At 36.3% G+C, this 10,454-nt stretch overlaps 3 protein-coding genes across 3 annotated transcripts; 1 reads left to right on the top strand and 2 right to left on the bottom strand.

The window, feature by feature from the left end:
- Positions 1–3,049: 3,049 nt before the first annotated feature.
- Positions 3,050–3,715, top strand: PHYBLDRAFT_128671 (hypothetical protein). Its single transcript, XM_018429231.1, has 3 exons — positions 3,050–3,059; positions 3,318–3,378; positions 3,478–3,715. Exons 1-3 carry the CDS (start codon positions 3,057–3,059, stop codon positions 3,621–3,623), a joined length of 210 nt encoding a protein of 69 aa, XP_018284163.1. The 5' UTR covers positions 3,050–3,056; the 3' UTR covers positions 3,624–3,715.
- A 10-nt stretch (positions 3,716–3,725) lies between these two features.
- On the bottom strand, positions 3,726–7,015 carry PHYBLDRAFT_189378 (hypothetical protein). The gene is made up of 7 exons (XM_018439653.1): positions 5,791–7,015; positions 5,670–5,730; positions 5,407–5,598; positions 5,248–5,343; positions 5,109–5,132; positions 4,821–5,039; positions 3,726–4,783 (listed from the first exon to the last, which is right to left on the bottom strand). Exons 1-7 carry the CDS (start codon positions 6,973–6,975, stop codon positions 3,888–3,890), a joined length of 2,673 nt encoding a protein of 890 aa, XP_018284162.1. The 5' UTR covers positions 6,976–7,015; the 3' UTR covers positions 3,726–3,887.
- A 640-nt stretch (positions 7,016–7,655) lies between these two features.
- Positions 7,656–10,317, bottom strand: PHYBLDRAFT_152687 (hypothetical protein; the record flags this gene model as incomplete). The annotated part of the gene is made up of 7 exons (XM_018432974.1): positions 7,656–7,833; positions 7,940–8,090; positions 8,227–8,504; positions 8,660–9,113; positions 9,176–9,214; positions 9,369–9,501; positions 9,655–10,317. The coding sequence occupies 7 exons, from the start codon at positions 10,315–10,317 to the stop codon at positions 7,656–7,658; spliced, it is 1,896 nt and encodes a 631-aa protein (XP_018284161.1).
- Positions 10,318–10,454: the final 137 nt, after the last annotated feature.

Below are 10,454 nucleotides of genomic sequence, written 5' to 3'. Positions count from 1 at the left end.
CACTTTGACATCATTTTATATATACATATAAGAAGCCCTAGATGAAACTAAAAGAAGAAGAAGAAGAAGAAAGGATACCAAACACCAACTATACACAGTACTAGAGTATAAATATTAAGCCTATCCGGTTAGAAAAGATAAACGGTTGACTTGTTAGCCTGAAGAAAAGGTTGAGACAAAGCAATATTTTTCTTCTTATTAATACTTGGCATGATAAGCAAAACAAAAACACTCCTTGTTATTTATTTACTTGTTTACTTATCTACCTATTACTAGAAACAATACCCGGAAGAGGTCCAATTTGGTTAGCTTGACCTACAACGCTTTTAAACCAAAAAAAAGAGAGAGAAAATATAGATTGTTAAATTACCATGTAAGTTGTAAAGTACTAATAAAAGCCAACAGCTTACCTACAAGCAAACATATCAACAAAAGTGGCTTTTATTTAAAGCCGTAGCTCCTTTTCCGTAGGAAAGGGCGACTATCTGTAGCCACTTTCTTTTATGTATATGTAGATAAGATAAAACTAATAGACTTTGTCTTTGTATAGTTAGCAATATAACCTTATTGTTAAGAAGATCAACCATTTGTATTTCTTGTTTCATAACCGTTTTCTTTTTTCTTTTAGCCATTAGACTGTAGAATTAATATATTCTACGCGACAATATATATTCACGTAGGTCGATACGTATCCTTTAGTGTATTTGCTCCTTTTTGACAAAACAAGTGTAAGAATGAGACAGAGGAAGGTAAGAGATATAAAGGAAATAGAGCCAGATAGACCGGGAGAATACGAAGAGGTATAGATAAGGTAAAAGAAAAGAAAATATCGCGTGTGTAAAAGGGCTTGAAACGTACAAAAAAACTACATAAGAGATATATATCTTCAAGGCTTTCTCGTTCTTCTCTAATGAAGGAAAGAAAAGGAAAGGGGAGGGTGAGTATTTGGATTAATCAAAGACCAAGAGAGCAAATTCACTTACTTGTTCTAGAAAGGAATATGGAAAAAGTCGTAACAATATGTATATGTATAGATGTTGATAGCAATAAAGAAGATTTTTACCTATTTGTTACCTATTGGTTATTTCTTAAATGTATGAATGCCGCGTTTCTTTTGCTTGTAAAAAAGTAAGATTTTTATGCACATATGCATATTCTACTTTATAGGATCTCGATACAGTCGACGCTTTGGTTAAATAAACGTAATGATATAATAAATTAAACGAAGAAAGGCTGGTAAAGAGCTTGACGACGACTCCTTTGAATAAAGTCAGTAAAAATATCAGTACTTGTTTCTTCTTATTTTATTTAAAGGTTTACAAGGTGTAAAATAAAAGAGCAAGGGATAGTTCTGGAATATATGGCTATTTATTGTTTATAAATATCTATATTTTGTTGTCTATTTATAGCAAAGTATTCTTTGGTTTCTTCTTTAAAAAAAAGATATATATATCTGCTATAAAAATAAATTTTAAATATAATTTGTGTTATAAATCAGTTTTGGGTTATTTTTTTTTGTCAAGTTGAAAGTGTAATATTATTACTGTTACTCGCTAGCAAGTAATAAAGACTTGTGTATAAGAAACGCGTTAATGACATAAAATAACTTGATTTTTTTGACTTTATATATTAAATGTATTGTATTTTATTCATTAATATTATTATTACTTTGAAAGCTGCACGCAATATATATAAATAAGTACATTATTAGACTTTGATTGATCATGTGAGTCATGTTTGAACAAATGAAGTACCTTGTCATATTCTGAAAATAGCAAGTATACATATCGTAAAAAAAAATACCCTTGCTTATTATGCATTTATTATTAATAAGTGTAACAAGGAAGGAAAGAAAAATTGCAAATGTAAATGTATTAAAGTGGAATAGCGGACGAACTATTGAAACAAAATAAAACAGAAATTAAAGTGAATTGAACAAAAGCAACTATTATTCTTATTCTTATCAGCATAATACAATACTTTAAGTTCTCTTTATATATGTAGTCATTTAAGTAACAATACTTAAAGTATGTACCATAAATAAAATATCGCAATTATATATATATATGTGAGCGTTATCATTAAAGATGCTGTTATCTTGTAAGGTTATATTCTTAAAGAATCAGATCGGTTCCCCAATAATGAAACAGAAATAGAAATAAAAACCAGTTCCACGGACAATTCTTTTATTCAAATTTCATCGATCAAATCAAAAACCCAAGCTACTGGTGACTATAGTTGTTTATTTACAGCTTAAAGAGAGTTTAAATAGTTACAGCAATATAAATATATAGATATAAAGGCTGGATATTAAATGTAATTATAACAAATCACAAACCACAAACCACAAAAAGAAGGATACCAAGATCAATAACTAAATATACAGAGTCGTTATTGAACAGAACAATTGAATGCATATTTATTGACCGGGGAAATAATATACAAAATAAAATATCCGACTAGAGAAAATAAATGGCTTTATTAAAGTATAAATGTTCAAGGCTAGTCTTTCTTTTAATATATATATATTTAGCTGTTTACAAGTGTTTTAGAATTAAAGTGTCGAGGGCTATACTTATATAATAATAATAATAATAATAATAACAATAGCCATTATCTAGTTACTGACTTCCACAATGGCTAGCTACCTTGTCAATACTTCTTTATGATTACATATTTAATTTGTATATAAAGATATATAGTAGGTAACAGTAATACATTACAAAAATGAAACTACTAAAAAGACTAATTCGATCGGTCGCTCGAAAGAAATAAAAATAAAATCATACAAAATCGGGTAATTCTCCCCCTTGATGTTACTTTGTACAACTACAAATTTATTTTTTTTAAAAAAAAAATGAAAGATCACCTTTTACTTGCATGCATATCAATGAATTCCGGACTTTAAACTAGTCCGACCCGGAATTGTATGACGGTGCGGCCCAGAGCAGTCTGTTCATTTTTTTTCCATTGTAGGTATCCCAAGCATGTAGAAAGTCGAGCCCTAAGCAGGCAAACCGAAGAAACCTCCTTCTCCTTGGTATAATTCCGTCATCATGGTAAATATCCTTCATCCAACACCATATTTCGTATCCATACCACAGCACCATTACCACCTCCCAAGACTTTTATATGGATGAAAACCACAATAGATAGAATAGATTCAAGACGATACACTCCACGAAAAAAATACATAAACATATATACATATGCACATTCATATTCATATTTTTATATTTATATATAAATAAAAATAAAATAAAATCAAATGAAATCAAATGAAATCAAAAACCACATTTATTGATGTTTCTCTATAGCCCAAACAGGTTCTGGACATTAAGAATTTCCTTGAAATCACCCGCAGAAAGGACGCCAAGTGTAAGCAATTTCCGCTACTTTCAATGTCGTCATGACGTTTCTTTTTCATTGCTCGACTTTAGATTCTCATTTAAAAAATTCATACTCTAAATAAATTAGCTGCTCGCGTTAAGAAGAACGGTGACAAGTACAAGTTCAAGGTCAGATGCTCTCGCTACCTCTACACCCTTGTCGTCAACGACAAGCAGAAGGCCCTGAAGCTTAGACAGTCCCTCCCCCCCGCTCTCAGCGTCCAGGAGATCTAAAGGTCTTGGATTCTAGTTTGGATGTCTAATCTGGATGTCTAGCATGTTCATTTACTCCAATAAATGTGTCATGGCATGAACCATTGAAAATTATATATTTTTCTGTTTATTTGTTTATTTGTGTGTGTACATGTATGTGTATGTATGTAAACTTGACAATTATGTACACATGATTTGGGAAGAGAAGAAGAAATATTGTATATATATATGTATATACGATGATAGATAGAAATAAAGAGAGAGAGATAGAGAGTAGTGGAAAATCTAATCATCAGCAAAGAATGGATCAAGCTCACCTTCTGGTTGACTCTCTTCCTTTGGTTGATGAGGAGGGGGAGCCTCAACCACTTCCTTTTTGTCTGTCTCTTTGATTGAAGCAGGTTTATCAGATATGTGATCAGCGACATCAAACATGACTTGAGAAGGAGGAGAAGAAGAAGAAGGAGGAGGAGGGTCCGCCTTTGGTGGCAAGGTGGGTGAAGAAGGTGGAGACTCTTGGGTGATCACAGATCCAAAGTGCATGGATGTTGGTGGTGTGAATGATCGACTGTCAGAAGGGGAAGGTACAGGTGGAGAAGTGGATGTACCGCCACCACTGCCACTACCGCCACTGCCACTACCGCCACCACTTCCGTTACCATTTCGCTGGAATACACCCATAACAGAATTCACTCCCCATTTGGTCTCTTCGCTTGGTCTAATAAACGACATTAATCCTCGCTTCTTGGTTTCTGCTTCGGTTTGTTCTGTTGTTCTGAGTGCCACAAGACGAGTCTGGCGTCTTTTTTCACTTTCAGCATGGGCCCGATAGGTGACCTCAGAAAAGATGTCTTTGTGATATTTGATAAGATCGTGTGCTAGATGTCTTGGAACACGACTGGTGAGTGTAGTAAGGGTTTCTACCCGAGAACGCAAAATAATTGGACCCAAGATCTGAGAAATCTTGAAAATCTCTTCCTCTTCCAGAGGAGCTTTGCTGAACTGTCGAATGAATGTGTCAAGGTGGGTCAACAGTGCATCCAGAGTGTTGAAGTGAGATCCAGGAAGACTGGAAATCAAATGACTCAGTGGAAATATGCGCATACTTTCGTCTTGTTCGCCTATCAAAAAGAAGAAGAAGAAGCTTGCGGTAAGAATATCGTAGCCACACATTATCTTACCTCAACTTATACATAGTACATATTTTTTAAGACTTACTATTGCTGTTGTATAATGCTTGGGCTGGATCATAGAACTCAAAGGTCAATAATGGTTCTGGCAATTCGAGGAGGAATAGACGAAGAACAGCTACTAAGAGACCCGGTTCATATTGTTTCAAAAGATCGACTGTAATTCTAGAACTGGCTATATTGATGTCTGCTCTTGCGGTGTGAACACTCTCAAGCCCAAGTGGCGTTGACCACAGTTTTCTCTTTTCTATTTAAACTGGTCAATCAATCATTTTCACCCACAATCTTTTTATTGCATTTGTATTTCTCGTCTTACCTTCCAAAGACATTTCATTGGCACCTATTATTTATTTATTTTAATTGATAATAATAAGAAGAATAATAAAAAGGTAAATCCATTAAATATACATATATTTAACTTTATCCAATTATCCCATTCCCTTTACAAAGCTTACCTTGTGTAATAGCTTCCAAAGCATATGTGACAAATTGAGGTACACCGTTTTCTGTCTGTTTTCCTAATTCTTCTAATGGAACACCAAATATTTGATCTGTAATTTTTTTTTGCATGAGATGTTCTGTATTATTTATGTGAAACCTTGTACTTAATTTACCGTGTGCAATTCCATGGTAGTAGTTCTCATACAACATTGCCTTTGGAGAGAAGCTAGCAGTGCAATATTGCTGTACAATGTATTGGATATCCTGTTCAGGTTTCAGAGATTCAAGGAATAAACGCATTTGATCTACGATAGCCTTGTCTCCGGGTAATGATGCCGAAAGACAAGAAGCGAATGCAGAAAAGACTAAAGTAAAAGAAGAAGAAAAAAACTTGTTTAGTAACTTTATACTTTTAAAAAAAAATCGCTTCTTTTACCTTGTTTCAATGTATCGAGTCTTCTCAACTCAACCTTTTCCATCTCTGCAAAATGAGTAAACTAATCAATAAGCATTAGTTTTTCTTTGAACTATATATCTATATCTATATATACACTCACCAGTGCTTCTTCAATTACAGTGCGCATACGATCTACTCGTTTGACTGCACTACGGTAAGCCTCATCTGCTCTTTCTGCATCCATTCTTGCTTTCTTGTATGGTTCTTCCCCTGGCACGACCGGAGACCCACCTGCTCCCGCACCGCCATTAACACCGCCATTACCAACCGCAATACCGCCTCCAAGCTTTTCAAAAATGCCACCCAATGCAGATGTTGTTGGGTTGGACCCCACACTGCCAGCCTCTTCTTCTGGATCACGAATGCGCCACTGGTAATATGATGTTGCCGAGGGTAGGAATTTGTTTCCACGTTGTGCAATAAGTCGTAACACACCATGAGGCTGGATCAGCTGCTGTCCGACAATGTCAGCCATTGCGGGCGAGTCTTTGCATTGTGCCAGATTGTGCTGGAGCCAACGCGCAATGTCTTCGCCAGTAGAGGTAGACTTGTACGTGCCTAGGATAGGCACTCGGTGGTCTTTTACGGGGATTTCTTTGCGCATCTGTTGGATAAGAGTGTCGAATTCAGCTGGGGTCAAGACCTGGCTTCCTAGACGCACAGTAATTATGTCTTTGGGAGGTACAGGCGGAGCTGGTTCCGCAGGTGGCTGGGATTGTTCTGTGGGAGATGTAGGAGGTTGAAGAGGAGGAGCTTCGAGCGAAGCCTGCTGAACGGCCTGTTCCTCGGCCTGGTCGGCTTCGCGGCATCGTCGATTATAAAGTGATTTAGCGCGTTCGGCGTCTTTATATAGCCCGTCGAATTGCTTGAGGTTGCTGTCGAGCTGTTGACGGCTGGTGGCCACCATGTTTTTGTAGTCTTCGTTGAACGTCTGCAGAGGTTTTAACGCACTATCGGTCATTGTGGCTGCAGTCTCTTTATGGTGTGTGCCAAACTGGGAACTGGCGACCTTGAAGTTTTCGAAACAGCTTCGCAGTCCAGCACCTTCGTCTCGTCCAAATCCGGAATTTTTCGAAGGTATCTTGGACTGGTCGATGAGTTTGTTGCCATATGATTCCTCAATAGAAATGCGATCTTTAAAAAAAGTGATGACTTCTTCGTTTTCTACTTTGCTTTGCTGTAATTTCTGGTGTAATATCTGTAGTCCAGACTGGAAATCAGGAAGCGTCGAGTGTGGTTGTTTCTGAGACCAGAAAGAGGTCTCGAAATGAAGAGCAGACGCCATGGCGATAGAAGGGACTTTTACGTGATTGATAGGCTTTTGAATAGAAAGAAAATAGAGAAAAATAAAAGAAGAAGAAAATGCGGAAGAAAGTTATTCGTCGTAATTTATGAGAATCCCGACAGGTAAAATCAATAATAAAAATAAAATAAAATAAAATAAAATAAAATTAAGCTTGTAAAAGGTATGAAATCATCATATTACAATTGTTCAACTTGAGATTGAGACTATTCTCGAAAACATTAGACAAATTAGATGTTACTCTTTATGAGGCACTTAGTATTAATGTCTAAAATGTCTTGTGTAATAAATAATAGTCAGCCCTGTAAGTTAAAATCAAAAGAGTATAAGGAAGTTGGTATCAATGCTATATAAGCACTCTAGAAACAATAAAGACCTATTGGAATGCAACCATATTCTGAGTAATCAAAGAAAAAATAATAATACAAGAGAAGAAAGGAGAGCAATATTAATAACTAACAAACGCCCTCACACACACACACACACACATATATATATTTATATATATATACTACTACTACTATGATTATTATTAATATTAATTAATATACTTCATGGTTTTATATAAATTCCATTCGCCCTCTTAGTTGTCTAAAATGTACAATTACTATATAAGAAATATTGGAACAGCCTTCCTTGTTTTTCGTTTTTCGTTTTTGTTTTTAATCGCCCAAACAATAACTCTGATCAGGGTCTTCAGAAACATTTCCTGTCATTGGGTCTACCTGGGCTACATCACAGATAGCAATGGACTGTGGATATGTGCCCGGTAGAGGTGTTGGGTGGTATTTGAACACACCTCTGGCTACCAAGCCGTAGGGGTATCGAATGATGCGAGACCTGTAGATAGAGAATGAGTTTCAAGCAAGAAAATTAAACATGGACTTTTTTGTTTTTGGTTTTGGTTTGTTCGATAACCATAAGAGACAAAAGAACATTAGCCTACCATCGTTCGTTTCCACTCTTATCAGCACCTGGGGATTTTATCCGGATCTGACTAATTGTTATAGATCTTTGTCTGGTAAACATAGAAGAAGGAATTGAAAGAGGTTCATCAAAGTGGTAAAAGCTCCCTAGGTATTCAGCAGGATCTGCACCTAATCAAAAGAAGAGGAAGAAGAAAGATTGTTATTATCATCTTTTGTACCAAAAAAATAAATAAATAAACCCAAAGCAATCGTCTTCCACCCCCTCAAATAATAATATACTTGGCATATATTGTGTGTACTTTACCCTGGACTTGTAAGTCCTCCTCGGTTGCATTGAGTGAAAGAGGAACAATTTGACTAAATCCAAACATGCTAATGTCTGCTTCGCCAATCTTAACTGTCCACCAGTTCCAGTTGCTTGCCTTGACATGGAGGTCAAATATAAGTTCCTTATCAGATGCCAGTACTCGGCCCATTTCAACCTCAATATCCTCAAGTGGTTTTGCCCTGTAGATCACCAGAACAAGAGCAAGTAAAATTATAGCAAAAATACCAAGACATGTATTCCACACCACTTGAGAGCTAAATAACAGTAATAAGAATAAGAATAAGATATATATATATATATATATTAATTAAATAATTAAATAATTAAATAGTCAGTTAGTTAGTTAGTTAGTTAATTAATTAATTATTTAATATTCTTTTTTATTTCTTTCTTTATTAGAGGCCCTCACCAATTCTTCTTTTGGCGGGTCCGATAGCGATCGACTCTCAGGAGTGGCATGCCCTCGTCGTCACTTGTATATCCATCTCCATAAGGACCATGGGTAGGTATGTTCTGGTGACCTCTTCTAGACCGACGATTTGTTGGCTTTCCATCATACCATCTGCCAAGTAAACCTGGTTTGGTTTGATCTTTTTTTGTTGGTCTGTGTGGATGATCCATAACATGATTCCGCAGTCTGGGCCGATAATGGTCTGTCATGCTTCCTTCTTCTTCTTCTGCTGCTGCTGCTTCTTCTGCTTCTTCTGCTAGCCGTGAGGCCTCATTTGATAACGATGTTGCTCTAAATAAGTCCCCAAAAAATCCCTTTTGTCGCCCTCCTCTACGTGGTCGATCCGATTGTAGCTCAGGCGTATTTCCAGGGATCGACTGGATAGAGTGCGGACGATGAAGTGAACCATTGTCTGGATAAATACAACAAATAAGGAGGTTGACCGCCAAAGAGAAATACAAGATATTTTCGTACCACTAAAAGGATAAACGTATTGTTCGTTTTCGTCGGAATCTATCAAGTAATCGTACAGATTTTACGATTTAGACGATAAAAGTGAAATAAGAGCATATTAATATGCATATCTATCTATCTATTAACCGGCCCTTATTCCGAAAAAAAAAAGACAAAAGACAGAATAATAGTAATACTAGTAGTAATTAGATACCTTCTACATTGGAGACTGCATCGACGAGATTGCGATGGAATACCTCAGCTGGACTTGCTGTTCCTCCAAGACTAGCCATCGATCTTTTCTTTTTCTTATTAAGAGATGGAGAAGAGCGCAAAAGGCGATCAGGCTAATGGAAATATTGCGTTAGTTATATTAATATCAATGTACAGAAAACCCAACACAGCAATAAAGAAGAAAGTCAAAAAATAAATAAAATAATAATAAAAATAAATTTAAGAAAAATAAGATATATAGTAATAAATTAAATTAAATTCTTTACTTCTCCCTTTGCGTTTGACCCTCTTCTGTTGTCACCCATTTGATTGGAGCCATATGCTGGAATTGAGAGTGTGGCCTGAATGTTAGGTTGGGTCGAGGATTGAGATTGGTTTGAGTTTGGTCCATTTGCTGTAGCTGTCAAGGGTTGTGGGTGTGGTGGAGACTGGCATGTGTTGGTCATTGGAATACGAGATCGACTCTTTAGTAGGTCGGTTGGATGATTAGTTTGATCTATTCCTCCCTTGTCATGATCTGGTGTGGAAGAATGGGATGAATTAGAGTGGGATGGTTGTGGAGTAGGTGCCATGATCACGCCATTAGCTGTGCCCGTAAAAGGTTGTGGTTCAAAATGAGCTTTTTCTACAGTTAGGTTGCGGTCAAAGTTGGATAAGAGAAGATCTCGGCATAGATTCTGTGGACATTTGTCGGTGGGAATTGTAGCAAACTTGTTCATAAATTGCCTTTTTGGTTGAACGGGGCGTGTGAGATTAGGATTCGATTGAGAAGTGACATCGGATGTGGAATTGCTAGGTTTAGGACTGTCTAGTGGCATAGTAGAAGAGTCCTTTGGAGCTACCAAAGGAGCTGACTGATCAAGGGGTGGTACTGAGCTGTTAGGATTTCCGTTTTGTGGTTGTAGTGGCGGTGGTGCGAGATTCGGCATGATTGCTGGGAGTTTTAAGATACAGGAGACTTGAGGGAAGAGTTGTTGTTGGATTTTTTATAATAATAAAATATTATTATTATTATTATTATTTATAAAGTAAAAATATATAATATATATATAGATTTACGCGAGTT

The sequence above is a fragment of the Phycomyces blakesleeanus genome (genome assembly GCF_001638985.1).
Source record: "Phycomyces blakesleeanus NRRL 1555(-) unplaced genomic scaffold PHYBLscaffold_38, whole genome shotgun sequence".
NCBI lineage: Eukaryota > Fungi > Mucoromycota > Mucoromycetes > Mucorales > Phycomycetaceae > Phycomyces > Phycomyces blakesleeanus.
Note: the sequence above shows the minus strand (reverse complement) of the source record. Positions and strands in the feature narration are given on the sequence as shown.

Excerpts from the sequence above, each read along its gene's own strand:
- PHYBLDRAFT_128671 (XM_018429231.1), top strand. Across the intron at positions 3,379-3,477 it reads CCGCAGAAAGGACGCCAAGT|CTGCTCGCGTTAAGAAGAAC; the intron begins GTAAGCAATTTC and ends TAAATAAATTAG.
- PHYBLDRAFT_189378 (XM_018439653.1), bottom strand. The coding sequence starts at position 6,975 with ATGGCGTCTGCTCTTCATTTCGAGACCTCTTTCTGGTCTCAGAAACAA. Across the intron at positions 5,133-5,247 it reads TTTGGAAGCTATTACACAAG|GTGCCAATGAAATGTCTTTG; the intron begins GTAAGCTTTGTA and ends AATAAATAATAG. Across the intron at positions 4,784-4,820 it reads AGCATTATACAACAGCAATA|GTAAGATAATGTGTGGCTAC; the intron begins GTAAGTCTTAAA and ends GTATAAGTTGAG.